The sequence below is a fragment of the Heterocephalus glaber genome, unplaced genomic scaffold, assembly GCF_053883595.1.
Source record: "Heterocephalus glaber isolate CG9 unplaced genomic scaffold, H.glaber_assembly_v1.0 deba00000071, whole genome shotgun sequence".
Lineage (NCBI taxonomy): Eukaryota > Metazoa > Chordata > Mammalia > Rodentia > Bathyergidae > Heterocephalus > Heterocephalus glaber.
In genome coordinates this window covers 16,359,185-16,384,841 of record NW_028258137.1, presented here as the reverse complement: position 1 = coordinate 16,384,841, position 25,657 = coordinate 16,359,185, and the positions used below count along the sequence as shown (strand labels likewise).

Here is a 25,657-nt window from a genome sequence, read left to right as displayed (position 1 = left end):
TACGCTGAGGGGGAGGTGGGCAAGGGACAGAAGTGAGAGGTGCCATGTGGGGGACATGCTGCGCAGGACAGGACGGAGCCTGACGAGTGTGGAAGGTCGCACAATGCTAGCTTTTGAGAGACGTTCGTTTGCTCCTGAAATTGAAAATTATTTTTATTGTTATTATTTTGTGGTACTAGGGATTGAACCCAAGAGTACTTATCAATGAGCTATACTCCTAGCACTTAAAAAATTGAAAAAATTGAGACAGGGTCTTTTAAGTTCCCTAGGCTGGACTCAAACTTGCCATCTCTCCTGAATAGCTGGGTTTACAGGTGTGTGCCACATGTCTGGATATTAATAGTTTTCTGATCTTAAAGGCAATTTAAAATTTTTTGCCATGTGTATTTTACTATAATTAAAAGTAAAAAAGTGAGCTAGGCGTGGTGGCACACACCTGTAATCCCAGCACTTGGGAAGCTGAGGCAGGAGAATTGCCGAAAATTCAAGGCCAGCCTGGGCTACATAGTTGAGTTCAAGGCTAGTCTGAACTATCCATTGAGGCCCTGTCTCAAAAAAAAAAAAAAGTAAAAAAGCAGAAGGAAAGATACAAAAAATTAAAAAGCAATACTTCTAAAATTAAAAGTATTATTAGTATTTTTCTGATTGTTATTCATGCCTATTTAAAAAGAGACAAAACATAAAAAGATGACAGAAATATTCTGAGGGCTTGGTATGTATCAGACATTGTTCTGAATTCCCTTTGTCCGTCAGAAATGTTCCTCATTTAAGGGCTGTGTCTTGATAAACTCACCAGAAGTGAGCATTCCAGGTGAAGATGTGCTTCCTCCTCCATGCTGCTGAGCCCCGCAGCACAGCAGCCAGCACAGGGAGCGGCTGTCTCGTGGCTCAGCACTGGGATCTGGGCCCTGGTCTCAGCTCCCTGCTCAAGGTCTCCAGAGAGGAAGGACTGCATATTCTACCCTAGGAAGAGATCCACATTCATAATTCGAACCACGGTGACCACTGAATGCCTGTCACTCTTATGCCATCATGGAGTGACCAATCTCAAGTTTAGCATCATATATTGGGGACTGACTGTGCATGTACCCATTTCATCTCCTCTGTACTCTGAGATTGTACTGCTGTCCCCAAGGGTGGGGAAAGGGGCTGAGAAATGTTATGCACCTGCCCAGGCCATGCAGAGCAGTTGGCAGAGTTGGGAAATGACCTCGGCCTCTAGCTCCCAGGGCCTCACCCATGATGTCTTCAGGAGCTGCTTTCCCATGAAGGAGAAGGCTGGCCGGGAGCATGGCGCACACCTGAAATCACAGCCTTCTGACAGGCTCAGGCAGGAGGATCGCAAGTTTGTGCCCAGCTTGAGCCCAGCAAGGCCCAGTCTCAAATAAAAGGCCTGGGGATGTAGGTCTGTTAAAGGCCCTGGTTCAACCCCCAGTAACATCACCCCCCCCAAAAAAAAGGAAAGAGAAGGTTAAAGTCACTTGCAATTCTATTATGCAGACTACGCTCATTAATATTTTATTACAGATTCTGTATGGTTTTTTTCACTTTTTTTACATATAATCATGTTCTATGATTATGTCTGTGCCCCCTGCCAGAATGGAAACACATTATGCATACTGCTTTGTAACTTGCTTTTTTTTCTACCCAATCTTTTCTGTGTTTGTGAAACTAGATCAGTTTTAATTGCTGCAGTTACAGTTTTTGTGATTTTGATTTGTTTGTATGACTGCCTCGACAATTTAACCATGCCCATTTCTACTTTATACTATTCCTTTTTTTTTTTTCTAGTACCGGGAATCAAACTCAGGACCTTGAACTTGCAAGGCAGGTGCAGTGCCACTGAGCTACACCCCCAGCCCCATATACTACTCTTTTTTTTTTTTTTTCTTTTTTTGGTACTAGGGATCAGGATCTTGTGCTTGGGAGGCAGGCGGTAGAACCACTGAGCTAAATCCCCAGCTTCCCATATACTACTCTTAACAAGCCTTTTTGTCAGATTCTTATAAAGATACCTCTGCACTCCTGTCCATTTTCATTCCTTTTTTTTTTTTGTACTGGGGATTGAACTCAGGACCTTGTGCTTGTGAGGCAGGCGGTGGCACCACTGAGCTAAAACCCTGGCTGTCCATTTTCATTGTTAGGGTAAATTCCTGGTTGTACAATGCTGAGTCAAAGCACAGGTGTGCTGAGTGTATATTGATGCCCACTGCCAGGGTCTGCTGCAGTCTGGGCCAGTTCACATGCTCACATGTATGTGCACTGTGTACTTGTTTCCCTGTGACTTCAGTGTCTGTGGGTATTGTTGATCTTTTAGCCTCTGCCAATGTGTTAGGTGAAATTAATTTTTTTGTCGTTTTATTTTGCATTTCTATAGATATCTCCTGTGTTTTCTTCATGAGGCACCACCTTCTTGGTCTCTGCTGTACTGTGATTGGTTTTGCCAAGGTCAGAAGTGACCTGTAGTGGCTGGGCATGGTGCCACACATCTGTAATCCTCGCAGTTGGGAGGCTGAGGCAGGTGGATCGCCATAAATTAGAGGCCAGCCTGGGCTACATGGCGAGACCTTGTCTCAAAAAAAAAAAAAGAGAAAAAAAAGAATCTCCATGTGGCTGAACCCAGGGGTCAGTTCTCGTGCTGGAAGTGAGAAATGAGAACCCTTATTTCTCCTTGTGTCCCACAGTTCTCCTTGCTGGGCCACTGCTGCCCACTTGCCGCAGGGCCTTCGTATTGGCTCTGCCTCCTTCCTGAAGGACTTTTTCTAGTGTATGCTCTTGGCCTGCTGCCTCACCCTCAGAGAAGCTTGCCCAGGGCCTTGTGCATGTGAAACTGAGCTAAACCCCTCCTCTCAGTCATACTTCTTTTTTAAAAAGTGTATAACTCAATGATTCTTTAAAAAATTTACCAAGTTGCCAGGGATTTAGCTCAATGGTTTCGCCGCCTGTTGCGCAAGCGCAGGGACCTGAGTTTGATCTCCGGTACCAAAAAACAACAAAAAAAATTTACCAAGTCGTACAACTGTCATCATGAGCTTCCCCACCACCCCAAGAAGATCCCTGTGTCCTTTTCCAGTTAATTTTTTTTTTTTGGTACTGGGGATCGAACTTGGGACCTTGTGCTTGTGCAGCAGGTTCTGGAACCACTGAGCTAAATCCCCAGCCCTTTTCCAGTTAATTCTCATTTCCACCCCTGGCCCTGGTGACCACTGGTCTCCTTTCTGTCTCCAGATCTGCCTTTTCTGGGCCTCTCCTACAAATGGAATCACATGTGTGGTGGGCACACAGCGCCCCTGACTGCCTGTCTTAACTGTGACACCCCCAGCATTCCATGTCCTCCCCTGCTTGCTTCTCTCTCAGCTTCCGATCAGACTACCTACTTGTTTATTTTCCCACAGCTAGAATGTAAGCTCCTCAACAGAATGTGTTATGAGAATTTTGTTCACACTTGTGTGTCACATCCACATGGTGCTTCACACATGCACACACGCATACACACATGTTCAAATATCGATGTCCTCTGCTGTTGAGTGAGGATGGACTGAGCCTTGGTTACCAGTGTCAGGCCACCTCGGACAGCATGGTGCCCCCCATGTCCCCGTGCCAGCCCCATCTCCTTGGCCTCTCTGCCTGCGGTGTTCGTGACTGGCAGCACATGCTGGGCTCTGGCCTGTCAGCCCGCCCTTGGTGGTCTCTGGAGAGCTCTCTGTGTGCCGCTTTCTGTCACCTTCACCTCAGGCAGACAGGCCCAGGCCAGAGCCGCAAGGAATTCCCAGAGAAGCCCCAAACTCTCGGAGTTCCAGGCGGAGCCCATTTCGTGGCTCAGTGTCAACCAAGAGCTGCTGGAAAGAAAGGTCCTTTTAGCCAGGAGTCTCAAAAAGTAAACACCCAGGCCCCGCAGCGAGTGTTCAGACAAACCCGCCCTGTGCGCCAGCTGAGCAGAGAAGAAAAGCTTTCTGTCAGGCGTCCTCTCCCCGGACCTGAGCAGGCTTGGCTGTGGCCCGCAGTGTCCTGTGAGAGTGGCGGCCCTGGAAGCTGTGGCCTCATGGGGTCGAAGCCCTGACACAGGGTGACCTACCCTTCAGCAGGGGCATGGGCGCCCATGGTTTTCTTTTTCTTCAGGAACACTGTGACCCTTGGTGTTGTAGTCCCCAGGATGTGGCCAAGACCTTCTTCCCTCTTTCCTGTTCTCCTTCCTAGACTTAGGACGTTCTCAGTGGTGGATCAGGGTTTTGTGGGAGAGGAAATCTTCCCCTCTCAGGGCATTTTCTTAGGATTGTGAGGCCTGCCTGGAGAGGCCAGGCCTGTAGATGTTCCACCACATCCACTCATGCAGCCACTGTCTTCCAGCACTACCCAAGCTGAAGCCAGGAACAAGGCAGAGGCATCGCCATCCTCCTAGAGTTCAGCATCTAGTGAGGAAACAGATGAATGATGCAAGTGATTCCGTTTGGGCAGATGCAAGGGAGGAAGGTAGAGGATGTTCTGGGACTGTGTCATCGGATTTACCCAGTCTGGGGGCGAGATCTGGGTATATCAGGGAAAGCTTCCTGAGGGGCCGGGGATTTAGCTCAGTGGTTTTGCCGCCTGCTGGGCAAGCACAAGGACCCGAGTTCGATTCCCAGTACCAAAAAAAAAGAAAGCTTCTTGGAGGAAGTGACACCTAGTCACTGGGAAGGATGTGAAGGAAGTGCTCAGGGGACAAGAGGAAAGTATTCCAGGCTGCGGGGATAGGATCTGGGAGACTTTGAACCAGGAAGGGGCTGGGTACAGGCTTGGGGCCAACCAGGAAGGATGAGTGAGGGGTCAAGGCTGCAGCCAAAGATGGTGGGGTGGTACAGGCCTGTAATCTCAGCACTCTGGGAGGCTGAAGCAGGAGGATCTCGATTTCAAGCCCAGACTGGGCAACTTAGCAATTTAGACCGTGCCTCAAAATTTTAAAGAGCCTGGGGTTAATCTGCAGTACCACAAAAAGCAGAAGAGGATGAGGAAAAAGAAGAGGAGGAAGAAGAGGAAGAACAGGAGGAGGAGGAGGAGAAGGAGGAGGCAGCAGCCAGGAGAGGGCAGGTGCCAGATAAGAGCTGTTCAATAGAAACATGAGATGAGCCACACATGTAATTAAAATGTGTTAGCATCCACATTACACAGTAAAAGAAACCACAGTGAAATTAATTTCAATAATTTATCATTAGTTCCATGACAAAATATTATTTCAACACATAATATAAAGAATACTACTAATGAGACATTTTAATTTCTTTCTTCATTTTTGTATTAGGTCTTTGAAATCTGAGATGCCTTTGTGCTCACAGTGTGTCACAGTCCAGGGCCTCGCGGGACAGTGCAGGTCCAGAGATTGTCCCTGAAGGGAGGCTTGGGAAGAAGCTTCTCTTCCAAATTGGGTCATTGTAGGTGTAGGACTGTATTATCTGTCCAGGTCTAGAAACTTCCATTCCTCTCACGCCTGCCCCACGGCGGTGCTGAGCCATCTCCTAGAGGACCTTTCTCCTCAGCCACGTTACATCTGGTCCTACATTGACAAGTGTTCCAGGGATGAACTGGCGAATTGGGCTAGGAAATGAGACTATTGCCTGGATATGTGCCCTGTCCTTCCCCTGACAAAAAGAGCACTGAAGTATTTCCTCTGGTGCCTGGGCCTCTCCTCTATTCCAGCTCTGAGAGCGGCTCCCACCAGCTGCCCAGCCTCTCTTGATTAATTAGTATGTATTTATTCATATATTATATAAATTCATTTTCTTGGGTGGGGGCATTTTGGTGAAAGTTAAATTCACCCTGAACATGCCTCCATCCCCCAAACCCTCCTCAATGGATAGATTGCTTCTTTGTATATTTTAAAGGATTTATAGAAGCTGGGTGTTATGGCTTGTGTCTAGCTGTCCCCCAAGGGCTCATGCTGTCATAGGTGGGGCTTTTTCAGAGTGGCTGGATGTAGAGGGTGTGATGCTGGGATTGGCTCATGGTGTAATGCCAGGAACAAGGGCTCTAGGACATTAAGGGTGTGAGTGCTACCTGCCCTGAGTAGCCCAGATAAGATATAAGGGATAGAAAGAGCTGTGGGCATCCCTTGTTGCTTTTGCTGTCTTCTACCCTCCATGAACTGCTTCTTCTCTGAGAGGCCCCTCTGCTCTGCCACCCTGCTTTGGAGCCAGCCAACTATGGACTGAAACCCCTACAAACTGTGAGCTAAATAAACCTTTCCTCCTCAACTTTGGGTGTCAGGTATTTTGGCTCAACAATAAGAGAAAAGTAAGACACTGGATTTGGTGGCCCATGCCTTGCATGGGTCAGCACTCTGACAGGCTGAGGCAGACGGCTAGAGAGTTTGAGCCTAGTCTCAGCCATTTAGTGACTTGGACTTTGTCTCAAAATAAAAAATAAAAAAAGGGCTGTGAATGTAGCTCAGTGCAAAGGTCCTGGGTTCAGTCCCCAGTACCACCTCTTTCTCAAATTGTAAAGTACATCAGGTGAAAAATTAAAGAGTGGAACATTTGGGTCTAGGGCAGTGATGGCGAACCTTTTAGAGTGCTCAGTGATAACAAACAGATGGGTGCAGGGGTTGTGCCATAGGTTCATCACCACTGGTCTAGGCTGACCTCAATTTTGCATCTGTAGTTTTTTGTTATAGCTTTGTTTTGCTTGTTTTTTGAGACAGGGTCTTAGTACATAGGTTAGGCTGGGCTTGAACTCACTATGTAGTCCAGGCTGGCCTTGAACTCAGTGATCTTCCTGCCTCAGCCTCCTGAGTGCAGAGATCACAGGCCTGCGGCACCATGCCTGGCTGCATCTGTAGTTTTCCTAAGTGAATTTGCTCTTGCAGATACAATGACTTTATACAGAGTTGTTAAAAGTGGTTGATACCATGAGCAAGAGATTTGGAATGTGTGCAGTGCTTTTTCTGTATTTGGATTGTTTTTATAATGAGCATGGTATTATTTTTTAAACTTAATATTATTGATTGTAAAATGGTACTATTTAGCATAGATGGAGAAATGTATTTTAGACGTTTTGTTATGGAAAACTTCAACCATAAATAGAAGTAGCTAACTATCCTGTACCCATTGCCCCGCTTTATCAGTGATCAGCACATCTCCAGTTGCTTTTCATCTTCAGCCCCACTGTTTGGGGGATATCTGAGATAAGACTTTAGATGCTATGGCATTTCACTTGCCAGCACTTCCACATACGTGTCTGACTGATACAGAAATTAAGAAAATAATGTATGTGCCGTGAAGTGAAGTAAAGCCTTTCATAATCTTACTCTTCAAACACAACTTAACCTTTTTCTTTGGTTCCTTTATTCCTTTGCCCCTTGATATACTTATTTTTATATGGCTCAAATAGAAGGATCATTCTACAATGTCATTTCTTTTAACATTGTAGTTCAAACAGTTTTTTATGTTGTTTGTATGCTTTGTCTTCATTAATCCAAATCTCAATTGGGCCATCGTATTTCATGCATCTGAAATTATAATTTCTAAAAAAAACCCCAGATATTTTACAAGCAGAATTGTAGCCTTAAAAAATAATTTCCTAGCTCAAGGACCTGAGTTCGATCCCCGATACCAAAAAAAAAAAAAATTTCCTAGGGGCCGGGGATTTAGCTCAGTGGTGCCACTGCCTGGCTTGCAAGCGCAAGGTCCCGAGTTTGATCCCCGGTACCAAAAATAAATAAATAAAATAAACTTCTAGGAAGGCTCCTACATTTTGCTGTGCAAAGAACTTGTGAAAGAGGCTTGTTCCTTGAAGGCCCGCCTCTGCCCTGGTTATGAACATGACTCGGACCCCAGTTGGCCCTCGAGGAGGTGTGGAGGTGCATAGAATGGATGATCTGTGAGAGCAGCTGACTGGGAAGGGAGGTGAATGATGTGGGGAGGATTTTCCCTCCCCTCGGCCAGAGGGGGCCGCTGAGGAGGCAGCACTGACTGAGATGAACGGACTGTTTATTCTACAGGCTTCTTAACTTTTCCAGATCTGCATTTATTTCTATATCATTTTTAAAAAAATTTAAAATATGCTACCGCTTGACAAACTGAGATTTACAAAGGCGAATGAAGCCTTTGTACCCTGTCTGAAGGGGACCCTCAGCTGGTTGAGGAGACTCATTGTCTGGCACCTCTTTAGATGGACCACTGGGATGAACAACCGCTTCTGAAGGGTGTGTGCACGTGCACATTTCTTTTTTTTGTAAGTGGGGAAAAACATGTGGAGTGGCATGGGCTTTGCTGTACACTACAGCCCTGGGACCCCAGATCAAGTGAAGCAAAGACGGTCAGGATCGACAGTCTGTCGTGTCCCAAAATGAGTTTGCAGGGGCCTGGTCCGCACCCACCCCACCAAGGGCAGACCCAGGCCTCCAGCAGCACTCCTTCCTGGTCTCCTTGCCTCTGCAGCCACCTCTGTCTCCTTTGCAGTCACCTTTAGTTGCTTGGCTCCTAAGCAAGAGATTTCACCTCATTCCGCCCTCTTCTTCCGTGACCTCATCCCCTTCTGCATTCTTCCCTGTGCCTGACAGCCACCATGTGGGGTGCTGCAGGGCAGGCTGCTCCAGGTCTAAACTCCAGCCCTGACCTCTCCCTGAGCACCACTCCTCACCTCCGAGGGTGCTCTCGTGATCGCCTTGCAGGTGTCTCAGAAACACCTCACCGTGTCCAAATCGGTGTCTAGGGCCCGGGATTTAGCTCAGTGGTGCCGCTGCCTGCCTCGTAAGCTCAAGGTCCTGAGATTGATCTCTGGTACCAAAAAAAAATTAAAAAACCAAATCAGTGTCCACGCCTGAGCTCCTCACCTCCTTCTGAGACTCTGTCCTGTCCCAGGACCCACAGACCCCGTATGTCCAGTGAAGTTGCCAGACCCAGGGGTGTTCCTGATCCTCCACTCCTTCCCTCCCTCTCCGTGGTTCCCAGTGTCTGGGCCTGTGCCTTGCAAACTCGCGAGTGCTTCTATCTTTACTACTTGTACGGCGGCTTTCCTGGTCCCTACCGTTTGTCATCAGTGGTCTCTGCTCCACTTGCTTCTGTCCCTAACTTCCCTCCAGCTTGTTTCCACACTGCAGACAGAATACCTTGAGTGTGTGTGTGTGTGTGTGTGTGATGGGACTGAACCCAGGAAGTGCTCAGCTACATCCCCAGCCATTTCTCATTCTGAGCTGTGGTCTCCTTAACGTGCCCAGACTGGCCCTGAACTTGCAGTCTTGTGCCTCAGCCCCCCAAGGAGCTGGGATTACAGGTATGAGTTACTGCACCCAGCTGACAGAATGATGAGCTGCTCAGTGGAACAAGCTTCCTTTTTCTTGCCTCCTTGTGGTGCTCATCTTATACTTTGACTAAGAACTCTGGGTACCATGTTGTTGTTCTTAGAATAGAGAAAAACTGGCTGGCCCACAAGGTACTACAATGTTGGGCTGCTGCTTTGCTCTCCTGCCTCACTCAGGTTACTCGCCATTCCAGCCCCTCACACCTCTGTTCAGTTTTCTGGGTGCATTCAGCACATTGTGCCACAGGGCCATTGCACACAGTGTTTCCTCTGCCTGGAATGGTCTTCCTTGCTGCCTCCCACCCCAACCTGCTAGGCGTCTTTGTGAAACTTAGATCACAGTTAAATTGTCCTCGGGTCCTTGGGAAACTTCTGTGGGTGCTCTGACCAGGCTGAGTACCCAGCCGCTCAGGGGACCACTCATGCCATGCATGGAAACTTTCCTCATTTCTTGGTGAGATTACTTAGTTATTCTCACTTCTTCGGATGACTTGTGAGGTTCTAAAAGCAGGAACTATATACCTGTTTGGCTTCTCCATCATAAGCCTGCTTCAAGCAATGTCTGGCAGGTTATAGGCACCCAGTGGATGTTTCTGGAATAAATGAACAAGAAAAAGAGAAAAAACCGGTTCACAAACTGGTTTCATAAAGTGAAGCCCCTGGGCCGGGGATTTAGCTCAGTGGTTCCGCCGCCTGCCTCAAAAGCACAAGGTCCAGAGTTCTATCCCCGGTACCATAAAAAAATTCAATTAAAAAAATAAATAAAATGAAGCCCCTTTCTCTAGAAGGTTAATGCAGCTCTGTAGACCAAAGCTGTAGACGAGCCCTGGGAAAGTAGGCTCCTGGGAAGTCCCCACCAAGGTGTGAATGTCGGGGCCTGGCGAGGTGGGCGGAGCAGAGTCACCCTTGGTTCTCTGGTGTTTGCATCCTGATTCCAGCGCGGTAGGAAACATTCTCCCTGGTTAGGCAGGTCGAAGAGACCTCGTACTGGTGCATCCTGAAGGCCCTGGCCTCCTCCCTGCGGGGCCTGTGGAAGAAAGAGCGCTCTCTTTCAGCCCGGGTGGACTCTAGCCCATGTGGGTCTGAGTTACAGGGAGCCCGGGAGTGGGAAGGAGGCCGGTTCCTCCCTGGCCTTGTGGAATTTCCTCCGGTTCCGTTCCTCTGCTCACCGGCCTTTGGCAGTCGTGTGTAGAGTGAGCGCTGGTCTGTTAATGAATGCTCTGCTTATTTTCCCTTTCTTTTGATGGCCCTCTGGGATGAGGGTGTGGGAAGGCAGGAAGAAGGAGGCTTGTTCCACTGAGCGGCTCTGCCGGGGCCAAATTAATCCCACCTTCATTGCGCTTCAGAGACTCTTAACCTCCAAATACTTGCTCTCCCCTAAAAGCTTCCTACTTTTGCGTCAGAAGATTTCCAGGTAAAGCCACATAAGTGCATTCTGAATTAGGAAGAAAAAGAAAACAGTTTTTCTTTGAAAAAGCTGTGTATTAGGGGCTGGGGGGTGGCTCAGCAGTAGAGCACTTGCCCAGTATGTGCAGGGCCCTGGGTTTGATCCCCAGCACTGCAGCGGAGAAACAAAGATATGAGTGTACACGCGCGTGTGTCTCATTGGTGTGGGAATGGTGAGAGACAGTGACGGTAAAAGACCTTAAACTAGAAAGCTTTTTGTGCACTGCTGTGAAACTGTCCAGGCAGCTGTTCTGGATTTCGTTACGAATTGCATCTGTAGTAGCATGGTTTGGCAGTTCTGGTTTAAGTGGGTTTTTTTCTTTTGTTGGAATAAAGAAGGCATCTTCCATGCCCTATTTATCTATACTTATTAGTACCACATGCAAACAACATATTAAAGTGTCCAAGTCAAGAAAGGGAAAAAGTAACTCTTAGAAAAATATTACTCATTTGCAATAGGAGATTATTAACCTGAAGCCACTTGCAAATCCGAGGTTTTGAAATGAGGAAACATCAGGGTAGGAGTCATTACCCAAACAGCTTGCCTGGTACATTTTCTACCTTTTTGGATTTCCATCTATATATAAATGTTGGGTTCTTGTAAGTTTTTCAGTTAACATGAAGTTGCTGTTTGTGCCTTAGGTATGCTGGCTGGCGTGTGTGCGTGTCTGTGTGTGTGCGCATGCGCGCTATAATAGGATACGTGAGCACACTCAAAAGTGCAAAGAGTAGTAACCAAACCCCTGTGCACCTCTGCCAGCTCAGCAGCCATCCCCTCTTACCTAACTCCCCATTCACAGCTACCCTCCCCGGGGTTAGCTTTATGTAAATCCCAGATTTACTTCATCTAGTGGTATTTCAGTAAGTATCTCCAAAAGATTAGGACCCTTAAGGGTTATGAGTTTGGGCCAGAGTGGAACTCAGTGGTAGACCACCTGCCTGGCACATACAAGGTCCTGGGTTTGATCCTCAGCCCCCCAAAACAAAAGCAAAAACAGACAACATAGCCTTGATGACAGTTTCACTTCTAAGGGCAATTATTTAATCTCAGTCGCTTTCTGGCCAGCTTTTACATCTCCCCCATTGTTTTATGAAGGTTTTTCTTTTCTACTCCAGGTTTGTTTGAGTCAAATATTTTATTGCTGACCAAATAAAATTGCTACGTCTCTCTTTGTCGGGTGGTGGGGACTGAACTAAGGGCCTCACACTGAGCTGCAACCCTAACCCTCAGCTTGCTAGGCTCTCAAGTCTCTTCTACCCTAGAGACTCTCCTTCCTCTTTGTACCTGTTGCAGGTTATTGCTGAAGAAACAGGAGAGCTTCGGGGTTTTGTAGTCTGCCCCTAAGTGTGGCTCAACATGTCCTTCTGTCCCTCCGTGCTTCCGTGGACCTGCTGTTCCTGGTGTCTGGTTGTCTCTCTGACGTGCTGGCCATTAAAGGGCTCTCCTGGCATGGCCTTGGAGATTTCCCAGATTCTTTCGCTAGGACTCTTAATAGCCAGCCAATTGCTGTCTGCCGACCTCCATAGGGTAACATCATAAGATACTGCTGGAGGTTGGTACTTGGACTAGGACAGAACAGAAGGCTGCAGTCTTATAACTGAAGAGATGTATTTACCAAATCCTGGAGTTGGCGTGGGCTCAGGCAGGGCTCGGGCCTTTGGCTGTTTTGCCAGCAGAATATTTTCATTATATATGTTCCATTTGGCCCCAATTGAATCTAACTCCCTCTAGCCACGCTCTCACTTGGCCTGTTTTTGCAGCCCCTACTTGTGATTTGTCCAAAATTGATTCTCAGAGACTGGTGGGCCTGTGTGGCAGTTGACGCGCTCAGTGTTGATGTGCTCAAGGGTCTTTTCTGACACATCCCAGAGAGGAGCCAAGGGCACTGTGTTCCTGGAAGACACTGCCATTGCCTCGGCCTGGGCCGTCGTCTGCTGTCTCGTGTGTCATTGCAGGGGTGCACCTGGTCTCATCTGCTTCAGCCCTGCTGCGATAGGAGTCGTGTCACTTCCTCGCTCAGAACCTCGTGTCATGCAGAGTAAATGCCAAAGGCCTGGCAAGGCCTCCAGAGCCTTTGTCATGGGCTCCGGTTACCTCCTGTCCTCATCTTTTGCTCCACACTTCTGTTCTTATATTCTGCTCCAGCTGCACAGGCCTTCCTGCTGTTTCTGACAGGCAAGTGGCTCTCACTGAGCTCTTCAAGGCTTTACTCAGTTATCACTTCCTAGTGGGACTTTTCCACTCCAAACCGAATTAAAAATTCCTCCCTTCCTTCCTATTTATTTATTTTTTGGTACCAGGGATTGAACTCAGGACCTTGCGCTTGCGAGGCAGGTGTGTTGCCACTGAGCTAAATCCCTGGCCCTTTGCTTCCTTATTTTTGAGACAGGGTCTTGCTATGTAGTTCAATCTGACCTTGTACTTGGAATCATCTTGTCTCAGCCTCCTGAGTGCTGGGATTAGAGGATTACAGCCATGTGCTACCATGCCTGGCTTACATCCCCTTTTCTTGCTTCATTTTTTCCTATTGTACTTGCCACCTTCCAACAGATTAAACAGTTTGCTTTTTTTTTTTAATTGCTTGTTGTCTGTTTCCTTCCGACTACAATACACTAAATGCTCTAGGAGCACAGATTTGAGTCTGTCTTGTTCCTGCGGATGACTGTAATACAGTAGGCATTCAGTGAACATCTTCGAACGGAAAGAATCCAGCTAGAGCAGGACTTGCTGAGGCTGGGAGCGATGGTGAGCTTCCTGTGGTACTCAGTTATGGAAACTGCCTTGCTACCTTCACTTCTTCATGAGTCTTTTTCTGTCTCTTTTTTTCCTCCTTGGTGCTGGGGATGGATCCCAGGACCTCACACCTGGCAAGCACATGCTCCACCACCGTGCCACAGCCCCAGGCCCTGTGTGTTTCTTGATTTTTGAGCAGTGCCTCCTACCAGAAAGACATGCTGGAGGAGAAAGGGCCTTTGTAGAGTCGTCAGTGCGGCTGTAGTGAAACCAGAGGGCCCAGGGGTGAGGTGGCTGAGATCGCTATTTATAACTGAGATTCCAGTATGTTTTCCAGCCACACTTAGCTTTCAGCCTCCTTGTGTGCTTAAGTCTGTCACTCAATTAGCTAATGGTTTCTTTAGTCCTATTATGCATTGTAGGGATCCCTTGGCTCAGGATTTTTTTTTAAAGGAGAATAATAGGCTGTTCTGTTCTCAGAAGTTTAATCTTTTAATAGCCGGCCAGTTTTTTAAAAAACCCTTTCTAACTGTTTGTTGTGAAATTTGCAGACATACAGAAGTATTGAAGGAGAAGTGCAGTGGACACTCACACTCCCTCCTCCCAGACCCCACACTCAGCGCTTTGCCACATCTGTGCGTGTGGCGGTGTGGATTTCTTGTAAACCAGAACTATGTGAGGGTAAATGGAAGCTACCGTGACCCTTTATTTCTAAAATCTTCAGCCTATTCTATAAAAACCACTTGAGAATAAGTATTATAATCTACTCTTGCATCTCCTAAGAATAAGAATGTTCTTATAGAAAACCATAGTACTGATTTTGAACCTAAAATTAACAATTTCAAACAACAGCTAATAGCTAGTTTGTATACAAATTTCTTCAGTTGTCCCAAGAATATATACTTTTTTTCAAACCAAGGAGTTAAAAATTTTTGTGTGCCATTTGGTTATTTTTCTTTAAATCTAGAAGAGTCTTTCCTCCCTTGTTAAGAAATAAAAGTGTATCTAACGCCACTGACCTTTCACGCACCCAGGAGAGTTAGCCTGGAGGTGTTCTGCACCCTGGATCTGTCTGCTTGTCTCATGGTATCATTGAGTCTGTTTCTCTGCCCCTTAGTTCATGTGACCTGGGCTTTAGAGACCTGATTAGATTCAGGTCAGATGCATTTAGCAAGAGGACTTGAAGAGTGACATTGTGTGCTTCACCCTGTAAGCCATCAGGCGACTTGTTCTTAGTGACACCAACTGATCACTTGGTTGTGATCATGACGGCTAGGGGTCTCTCTGGCTGTCTTTTAAAAATTTTTTTTTATTTCTGTTTTTATTTTTTTAGTACCAGGGATTGAACTCATTACCTTGTGCTTGCGAGGCAGGCAGCAGAACCACTGAGCTAAATCTCCAGCCCCTCTGGCTCTCTTTTTGATAAATAAAACAGTGGATGGTTATATTTTCAGATGTTTAAAGAGAAAAGACACCCTTCCACCCCCACTAGCTCTTCTTGAAGGTAAAGTGTGTCCCCAAGGCTTGCAGAGTGACCTCTGAGCCTCTGAGGTAAGGACACTGCTGAGACGTTGTCGGATAAATTAGATAGAAGAGCCAAGTAGGGGGCCAGGGATTTAGCTCAGTGGTTCCACTGACGCCTGCCTCACAAGCACAAGGTCCTGAGTTTGATCCCCGGTACCAAAAAAAAAGAGCCAAGTGGGAGCCGTGGGATGAGACATGGGGACGAAAGCTCAGGTTGTCCCTGTGGCTTCTGTCAGAGGACTGGTGCAAGGTGACTGTCGTGGGGTGAAGTTGGCAGCTTTGGTGTCCTCCACCTTACTGTTGGGGATTGGGGAAGCACCCCATATCCGTGTGAGAACAGAGGGGCTCGGAGACAGGAGGAAGGGACGCCAGGAGGCCTTCTCCAGTGCCCGTGTTGGAGCCGTCCCAACGGTGCTGCTCTGAACCCAAGGCTCGGCGCCTTCAGGGGTGTCCTAGAAGCAAGGCAGTTCACCCCTGATGGCTGTGTGGCCTACCTTGTAAGATTCTGAGGAGTTTATTGCCACAATCCAAAAAGAAGCCTCAGAAAGGCCAAGAGCAGCACACACAAAAAATGAGTAAGTTAGACCAAGAGAAATCAGAACTCCTTAGTCTAAAACCAGGAAAGCCAACAGGAAGAAACAGAAATTGCAGCTCCTTAGGAGCTTACTTGGGGCTGCTGAGGTCTTTCCAGGTGTCCTGTGCAGAGGTGCTGTGACTCCTCCTATTTTGCCTGGAGAGGGAGGCAGGCCAATGCTCAGGCTAAGAAATTTGTTAATTGCCGCACAGCTCTTAGGTAACAGTGAGGTTGGAACCTGGGGTGCCTCACAGCGCCTGCCCACTTAGCCCCCCTGCCCCGGGGTGTGTAGCCTGAGACTTAGGTGCTGGACCTCACCTGGAGATAGGAGTGGAGAGGCTTCTCTTCCTCGCTCCTTCCCTCCCTCCCTTCCTTCCTTCTTTCTCCTGTTCTTCCACTGACCCTTTTTTATATTTTTGAGACAGAGTCTTGCTGGGTATTCCAGGCTGTCCTTGAACTCATTATGTAACGCAGTCTGGCCTTAGCGATCCTTCTGCCTCAGCCTCCTGAGTGCTAGGATTAGAAGCACGTGCCACCATGGCCAGCCGACCTGACTTTAAAAAGCAAATGGCAGAGCATGGAGGCATTAGTCTGGAATCCCACTACTCTTAGAGGCTAAGACAGAAGGATTACAAGTTTGAGCCCAGCCTGGGGAATGTAAGTGAGACCATGTCTCAGAATAAAAAAAGGTGTGGGGCTATAGGTGAATTCGAAGGCTCTGGGTTCAATCCCCATTGCCACTGAAAAGCAAGGAAAGAAACAAAGGTGTATCACCTCCAGTTTGAGTGGGTCAGGGTTTGGGAGCAGCTCAGCTGGCCTGGGATCTCACGAGGAGGCACTGACCACTGTCACTGGACTGCAGTCACCCATGGACTTGATGGACCAGAGGCTCCGCCCCTGATGCTGTGGACGCACATCAAGGAGTGGAGCTGGCCAGCTTCCAAATTACAAGTGTTACTTTATAGAAACATTTTGACATTGAACAGGGCAGGCACACAAAGGGGCTGGAGAGCTCCTGCAGCGAAAAGAGAGATTAAAGAAGTAGAGATGCTTAGGAGGGCTGAAGGCTACCTGGCTTCTACCTTACTGGAAGAGATCCTGGCATCCATTCAGATTTTTTTTTGTGATGCTTTTGAGGGCCTATTTCTTTTTCTTTCTTTCTTTCTTTTTTTTTTTTTTTTTGAGACAGGGTTTCACTCTGTAGTTCAGGCTGGCCTTGAACTCACAGTGATCCTCCTGCCTCAGCTTCTCAAGTGCTGGGATCACAGGTGTGCGCACCACACCTGGCTTTCTGTTTCTTAGATTTGAAGCTGGCTTGTTATTTTGTTTGGGAGTAGAGGAGGTAATCCCTAGAAAGAGTTCAAATTTACCTTAGGGCTGATGGAGACAACTTATTTATCATCCCCTGCCTTGTTTTGAAAACAGGTAAGGTAGCTTTTAATAACACAGCAGCAACTGAGGAGGAAAATGAAGTAGTGGGTTGAGTGCGGGGCAGGGGAGGAGAGAAATTCCAACCTGCGGTGCTTTCCCGGAGTGAGGGAGCTCAGTACTTGGGAGCTCGGGAACCACTGATGGCCCTGACCGAGGAACTGAGCAGGAGGAAGCAGTTGACGGGGACAGAGCATTTCCCTGGATTGAAACTGTTCGGTGTGGCCAGGCTGAGTGGTGGAGCTGAGGTGTGTACGGGCATCTCTGGCCTACCCGGTTTCGTGCTTCTACTCCTATGGAATTGTTCCGTTTCCTGTCGTGCTTGCCCATCTCTTACTTGCCTGGTGGTCTGGTGAGCTGGGCCTCACCTCAGTTACACAGCCTGGTCTCTCTCCAGGACTGATGGGGGTGACTTGATGCTAGTGAGCTTTGACGGTTTTAAAATTCCCCCCTATTTTAAAAAATGATACATTTGTAGGATTAAAGTCTTTTTTTATGATACAAAGTCTCACTTTGTGGCCCAGGCTAGCCTTGAACTTGTGATTGTCCTGCCTCAGCCTTCTGAGTAACTGGGACTCCAGGTGTGTACACTATGTTTGGCGGGATTAAAAATTTTAAGAATATCTTTTGAGGTTGAGGGTGTAGCCAGAGGTACAGCACAAATTTAGCATGCACAGGCCCTGGGCTTGATCCCTAGCACCAAAACAAAACAAGAAATGCCTTTTTCTTTGTTTGATACTGGGTTTTGCCATGGAGTTCAGGCTGGCCTCGAACTCACAGTGACCCTCCTGCCTCACGCTCCTGAGTGCTGAGACTAGAGCCATGCACCACCATGTCCAGGGCAAGAAGTACTTTTTAACTCAGTTAAGAAGAGACTAGGCCTCTGCCTTCCTCCTCTAGAGGGGACTCCTGTTGGCATTTCCTTGGGGATCCTGGCTTGTTTCTCTTCTTTTAATTCTTCCTGTGGGTTGTGGGCATGACCAACATTACCTTCTGTACACCATTTATCCCCCTTTTTCTTACAGCCCTGCACCTAGTCTGGTGATATAAAATGTTTAAAAAAAAATGAGCAATTCTTTCCTACCAGCCTAACAGAACAACATTCACCATCAGACACGTTCTTTCCTATTCTTTTTTTCATGGCACGGGACAGATTGGAAGATGAGGCAGGCATTGCCAGGGGACCTGGAGTAGGTGGAATGGGAGGTCCTAATCAGAACTTGGGGTGCATATGATTTAGTCCACCCATGTTGCGTTTTGTGCCCCACAGTGGAGAACACGCAGCTGACCCTGAACCTGCAGACGGAGAACAAAGGCAGTGTTGTGTCAGGCGGAGAGCTGACGATTTTCCTGGACGGGCCCAGTGTTGACCTGGGAAGCATGCCTAATGGCAGTGCTGTGACAGACGGTGAGTGCCGCCCTGCTCTCCAAGGCTGTGCCGGGACAGGGCGGGCCGGGCGGGAGGAGGCAGGCTGTGCCGCGAGCTGCTGGTCTAGAGGGTTTGTGGTTGCTTAGCCCACAGCCAGCCCTGACTCTTCTTAACCTCCCGATCAAAATCACCATGTGATTTTTCAAGGACTGCATTCTGATCAAGGACTAAAATAAATGTCACATCTTTGTGTGTTATTGTTCATGTTGAAAGCAGAGAAAAACATCTTTTCATCCCTCCCGGGCTTTGGAAAAGAAAACATCTTTAGCAAATGTGACTTTGGCCCATTTTTCCTCTCCCGAGTCCAGTTATGACCCTGATGTGGTTGAAGGTGTTTTGAGGAGGTGGCATTGGTTGGCAGGGCACTGCACAGGCTCTAGAGGTGCAGGCTGGCAAAGGACAGGCCAAAGCAGAGAAATTGGAGTGTCGCCTGCTCTGTCCTGAAGGCTGGTAGTTTGTTTCTTTTGTTTAGTCTGAAATTAGTCACCTTTCAGTGGAGCAGGAAATTCTTCCCTGAAGTCTGAGGTCTGAAACGAGCTGGGTTTCTCCATATTTTTTCCCATTAAATGTTTTTTTTTGGTACCAGGGATTGAACTCAGGACCTTGTGCTTTCGAGGCAGGTGTGGTGCCACTGAGCTAAATCTCCAGCCCTCCCATTAAATGTTTTGTTAGATGTACTGTAACTGTGGCACTTCTCAGGCCCTAAACAAGCTTTCTGTAGCTTCAAGAGGGTGAAGTTTGCATTCTAATTCAAGGACAGTTGGGTGGCATCTCAGCGACTGGTTGGACTACTGACCAGAACCCCTCTAGTGGGTTGGACAGCACTTGGGGACCTATTAGTGTCCAGAGAAGAACAAGTGTCCTTCCCTCACTTGGCACAGACCAACATAATTGGACAGCTCTCGTGTGCCAGGGTTTCGGCCAGTGCTAGCCAGGTGGTGGTGGGCAGCATTCCCCTGATTTCCATTCCTCGAAGTCCGTAACCTACATGGTGGGGGCAGGAGAAGTCAGATGTCAAGTGAATAAACACGAATAATGCCATATCCTGTGGCAGAGGCTAGGAAGGGAAAGCACAGAGTGGTCTGAGATGCCTGTTCTCTGGGGGATCTCACCTAGGCTGGGGTGTCAGGGAAGGGTCCTCCGAGGATGCTGAGATTTGGGCTGTGAGGGGTTCAGACAGGCAGGCTGGGTCCTTGGGAGCAGGGTGGCCAGGTCTGCAGTGGGACAGAGGTGCCTGGGCATCGGCATCAGGGGAGCACGAGGCCGGTCCACCCTCGTCACACTGCCTGGAGACCACGGAGAGGCTGTCGGCCCTCACCTGAGACGAGGAAAGCTGTGATTTTAGTAAAAGTATCATGGTGTGATTTGACTTTTTGTTTTATTATTTTTATTTTTGCAGTACTAGGGATTGGACCTGGGCCTTTGGTCTGAGCTACATCTCCAACCCTTTTAAATTTTTTATTTTTTAAAGCCAGAGTCTTGCTAAGTCACTAAGTTGTTTAGGCTGGGCTTAAACTTTGATCCTCCTGCCTCAGCTTCCTGGGCGCTGGAATTACAGGCATGCACCACTTTGCATGTTAGCATCTGATTTCACCCTCGTGAGGCCCACGTTCACGTGATGTGTAAGGCAATTTTCTTGTTAGTGCCATGGATATTCTTGGGTGTCTTGGAGAAGAGAAGCGGTTTCCTGGGTTTAAGCCCCCTGTGTCATGGTGTGAATCAAATCTCACACGATTGTGCTTATTCCTTCTCGTGCCAATGCCTGCAGCTGGTGAGATGTCCGTACTGCATCCTGACAGGTGATCCCAGTACACAGGGTTCTGGGCCTGGAATCCAATTCTCAAATAAGGGCTGAGTTTCTCAACATTTCTGTCCTTGCTTCTGATTGATCCCCTTTCTAGGATCACAGCTGCCTTCGAGAGAGTCCAGCGGGTCAAGTGTAACTTCAGAGAACCGGCACCCGTCCACCAGCACAAACTGCTTTGGTGGGAGATCCCGGTAAGACCCCTGTTGTTGATGAGGAGGAGCTGGGAACATGCTCGAAGCTACTGAAAGCAGGCTAAGCAATGTCATGAAACTTATGTCAGAAACTGCTGCAAATTTCAGAGGTCTTACAACTGATTGACCATGTGAAGGGGTTCCAGAGCTGACTGTAGAACTCGGGGTTCTTAGAAGGCTCCATGGTTCCTTGATAAAGATTGGGGCTGGGTAGGTTGGTTGTTTAGATAAAAGCACCTGTTGATCAGAGACCCTGACTGCTTTTTCATACATAAAGGGCTGAGGTGGCTACAGTTACCCTTCTAGGATACACATAGAAGTACTCACAGCATAGTTCTTTGGATGTGAAAGTTCCTGACTGCATTTCTACAATTGGGCGTGGTTCTTGGTTCCCTTTGGAGTGTTGGTTAAAACCTTCTACACTTAGAGTCTGAGTTATATTTTACTTGTTATTCATATCACGAGTAATGTCATATTATTGATTACAATTCCCATCTTACATCTGTATTAATGGTACAACTTGTGTTAAAGGCAAAGCAACTGAATAGCTTTAAGCGTGTTACATTGAGAGAGATGAAGGAAGGGATTGCTTCTTTGTTTAATGCTTATTACAGTATACAGAATGCCCAGACATTTTAAGGAAAAGAATCCTATGCATATACTTCATAAATCTTTATCACCTACCAAGAAAGGGTAACTGGTAAAAATCCCCTCATGCAAATCCCAGGGAGCGAGGGATAATTCTCTAACAATGGAGCCTGATAGCAGGCAGTGCCCACAGCCTCTTGACAGGTCCCTCCAAGGACAGCTGTCGGCTTCTCCAGATTTGGCTGTTTCATGGCTTTACTAGGTTGCAGTGGACTGGGAGCTATCGGGGCCAGAGAGGGTGGACGTTTGTCCATAGAAACTGAGGTCCATTTCCCTGCTGTCTCTTCTCTGAGTCTGCAGAAGTGTCACCTGATGCCTGAGGACCAGCTGTATTTTCCATGACTTGCTAGATGGCTCACAAGATGGGATCCATTGTCAGATGTGCGGGACTGGGACCGACGGTGTGACTGACTCATCCCATGTCCACAAAGGCATGGTCCAGACAGGAGGGACCAGCTGGGGGAAAGGGACACCTGTTGAGCTTTGGTGTTTAGTAACTGCTCTCTTGGTCTTTTAGCTGGACTTGGACAGGGGCTGGAAGGCAGCTCTTGACAAGTTTGGACCTGAACTCTCCATCTGTTTATTAGGCTCTGAATTTCTCTAGTTGATCAACCTTGAAATTCCTAAATTCCGATAACTCTTCTTTGTTGTCCTCCCTGTAGAGGATTGTTCCTCTTCAAACAGCAGCTAGACCTCAGCAGAAAATGGTAGACATTCAGTGCTGGCTCACTGTGGGGCACAGTGCCTTCCTGCACCCTCTTGGGGAGCCTGGCACTTGACCTGTGTTCACACGGACCTGGCTGCCACTCAGCGCAACCTAAGGCAGCACCTTCTGTGTGTGTGAAGGTCACCTGTGCACGTGCTGCTCCAGCTGGTCTGCTGGATAAGAGTTGTAGGGCTTTTGGGCCAGGGATTTAGCTCAGTGGTTCTGGCGCTTGCTGCACAAGCGCAAGGTCCCAAGTTCAATCCCCGGTACCAAAAAAAAAAAAAAAAAAAGAGTGTAGGGCTTTTGAATCAGAGGATGGATCAAAGCCTGTCCTGTCATTTACCTGCTGTGTGATGCTAGAGGAGTCACTAAATCTCTCGGAGCCCCAGTTTTCTGAAGTGTAGAAAGAAGATATTACCTGCTTCCCAAGGTTATTATAGGAACGAACTGAGTCAGTCTGAGGGTCTCGCGTCCATTCTGGAAGTGACTCAGTGAAGGCAGCAGTGGTTTTTCCTCATGTCTGGACTGTTGTGTGCAGCATCCCTTCCTGCAACCCCCAAAACCTGAGAAGTGAGGTACAGCCAATGATGCACTTTTCAAGGTCTATGGTGGGAGATGGTGAGTCGAACCTTTAAGACTCAAGGGCTGTCCTTGCTTCCTGGGACAGAGATTGGTGGCCTTTGGCTTGCTGCCTCCTAGACTAAGTATTTAGCTTTGCTGTCTGAAGGGTAGGTTTTTCTTGGACCTGGGTGCTGTTCACTGTGATCAAACAAAGGTGTTTGTTGTGCCCTTGAAGGTGAGGACTCTGGACAAAGCAGCCCCTCCTTCTTTTCCTGCTTTGTGGAGCTGGAACTGGGATGAGTTTGCACTGAGGGCTGCATCTGCCCAAGTTTCTGCTTGCTACAGCAAGGCCTCAGGCCTCCATGCTGGGGTGAGATCTCAGCCAAGCTCCTAAAGAACAATCGGGGAGCATCTATAATTGTTCCCCTACCTGTTCCACTTCGTGGAAGCCAGCATGGGATTGCGGCACAGTTCACACATTTGTTTGCAGACAGCCTTCACTCAGGCACAGTCAGAGGGTCTGGCTGACTTTAGAGTACTACCATAGCTTGTCCTCTGCCCCTACAGTGGAATTCTGTCCTACCGTAAGACAGAAAGACAGGTGCATCAGCATGGCGGAATCTCAGAAGCATTATGTTGAGCAAGAGAAGCAGGTCATGGAAAAATGTATATAGTATGATGCCATTATATAAAGTTTTAAAAAGTAGCTGGGCATAGTAGCAGACACCTCCAGCACTCAGGAGGATGAGGCAGGAGGAGTGCCACAAGTCTGAGGCCAGGGTGGCCTACATAGTGAGTTAAAGGCCAGCCTGAACTATATAGTGAGACCCTATCTCAAAAAAAAAAATTAATTAAAATGCAGACAGGTGGCAGAACTACTGAGGTAAATCCCCAGCAAAATGGATGTCTTCGTAGGTGGTAAAATTAAAAAAAGTATGGGGTAGCTGGATACAGTGGCATGGACCTATAGGCCTAACTACTTGGGAAGCTGAGGCAAGAAAATTGCTTGAGCCCAAAAATTGAGAACCAGCCAGGGCAACATAGTATGTCCCTGGACCAAATAAAACAACGAATTGTAAAAACAGATGGGAATAATGAGCCCTGAAATCGGAGGAGAATGGCTCTCTTTTGGGGGAAGGAGATTGGTATAATGAAGAGAGGGCACAAAATTTCTAAGGTCTCATTATTTCTTAGCCTGCTTGCTTGGTGGGTCCCTGGTGTTGATTTTATTCTTTTTAAAATTGAATTTGTGGGCCGGGGATTTAGTCAGTGGTGCTGCCACCTGCCTTGCAAGTGTAAGGTCCCAAGTTGGATCCTTGGTACCAAAAAAACCCCACAACAGACAAACAAAACTGAATTTGTATTCTTGTGTTCACATGATACATACTTCAACAGTAGTAAAAAAGTGTTCACTACCAACCTAAGGAAACCAAACGGCACTGGTTTGGGGTTGGAAAAATTACTGTTTGCTCTTAAGGAAGACAGAATTTATTTCTTTTGTTTGTTTTGAGATAGAGTCTCCCTGTGTAGTTCAGGCTGGCTTTGAACTCATGATCATCCTCCTGCCTCAGCCTCCCAAGTACTGGGATTACAGGCGTGCACCACCATGCCTGGCATGACAGTTTTTAGATCTTTAGTTTTTTCCAGGTTTGATAATAGCCACTTTGTTTGGTTGTTGTTGTAGTACTGGGGATCAAACCCAGGGAGCAATGAGGTGTATCCCCCAGCCCTTTTTATTTAGTTTTCTAAAAAATTTTTGAGACGTGGTCTCACTAAGTTCCCTAAGTTGGGCTTGAACTTGTGATTCTCCTGCCTCAGCGCCACCCCCCCCCCCCCCGCCCCGTACCAGGGATCAAACTCAAGACCTTTTGATTGGGAGGCAGGTGTAGTGCCATTGAGCTAAATCCCCGGCCCCCTCAGCCTCTTGAGTAGCTGAGATTACAGGCATGTGCCACCACACCTAGCAACAGACACTTTAAAAAAATTTTTTTTTTTTTGGTAACACTGAGGATTGAATCCCAGGCCTTCACACTGAGCTACATCCCCAGCTCTTTTATCTTTAATTTTGTATTTTGAGTCAAGGTCTCCCTAAGTTGCCAAATTGCCCAGGCTGGGCTCAAACTTGGTATCCTCCTGCCACAGCCTCCAGCATGCTGGGGCTCTGACTTTTATTCCACCAAGTCTTTATGTGTGATTTTGTTGCCAGTGGTTAGAAGTTGATGCACCATATTGCCTCTTGGGCTGCACTGCTGTCCCTCAGAAACCCCAGGCCCTAGCATTTAGTTTGGAATTTGAGGGGAGTGGGTTCCAGGTGAAGCTGGTCCCCTCTAGGTACCGCATCAGAGCAGCACTAGAGAACTGGCTGAATGCTTTCCGGGTCTGATGGCAGTGTGGACTGTGGTGCATGCTGGGATTGTGCGTCAGTGTGCCATCCTGCACAGCGTCCTTACTCGGTGCTCTGTGAGGCCCCCAGGAAGTGTGTGTTGGTGTGGAGACCACCTCCTGGGCTCCCTCAGTGCTCTGGTTATTTTGGTGGACTGAAGCCAGTCTTGGGAACCTCGCGTGAGTCAGCTCAGGTTGCTCAGGTCTCTACCTGGCATTGTGCACACTTCACACAAGGGCTGCTGGGAGCATGGCCTCTGCTTTCCATGGAAAGTTCAGTCTTCGTGATATGACAGATTTATGAAACAGGCAAATAAAAATATGAGGGAGAAGAAATCATTGTGTAGAAAGAGGACTAGGGACAGAGCAGGTGGGGGTTTGCAGAGAGACCATCATCCTTTGCCCCATGTCTCAAGGGCCAACTGGCTCAGAGAGCCGAGGGGCCCAGGGGTGGGTGTGGAGGAGGAAGACCCTGGGTTCTTGAAGTCACCCTGAGGTTGGAAATGGCTGTGCAAGGCCAGGCTGCAGACTGGAAAGCCAGAATGTCTGAGTTCCCTTGTGGTTTGCTAATTCTTGGTCAGTTGCAATTTTTCTCTTTCCTTCCCTGACTGTTGTGTGAAGGGAGGGAGGTGAGGAGAAATGTAGCCTCCGGGACCAGCTGTCCAATCCCTGTGATGCTTCCGTAGCCAGACAGAAAATGGAACAAAAAATGTGTTTAATTTGCTTTAGCTTCATTAAGTTTTGCATTAATAGATGTGAAAATGGTGTAAGAGATCTTGGTTAAGCCGCTGGATATCAGGGCCTAAACATGTTGTTTGCCTTCATTATGTGCATATGGACTTAAGTTATTTTGTAGTAAGAGTGTGTGACGGATGCGCTTGGTAAGGTGTGCTGAGCTGGAGGCCTTGAGTTTGCCTGGGCGCCTCACCAGCTGTCGCGTTAGCCAGGGCTGCTCCG

General features: G+C 47.7%; 1 protein-coding gene across 3 annotated transcripts in view; it reads left to right on the top strand.

Moving 5' to 3' along the window:
* The window catches only part of Wwp2 (WW domain containing E3 ubiquitin protein ligase 2), a 152,277-nt gene that overhangs the window by 55,700 nt on the left and 70,920 nt on the right, over positions 1-25,657 (top strand). For all 3 annotated transcript variants that reach the window (XM_013071519.3, XM_004842933.3, XM_087204873.1), the window contains exons 5-6: positions 18,247-18,384; positions 20,307-20,403. In XM_013071519.3, the coding sequence (XP_012926973.1) occupies positions 18,247-18,384; positions 20,307-20,403 (235 nt within the window). The remainder of the gene's footprint in view (positions 1-18,246; positions 18,385-20,306; positions 20,404-25,657) is intronic.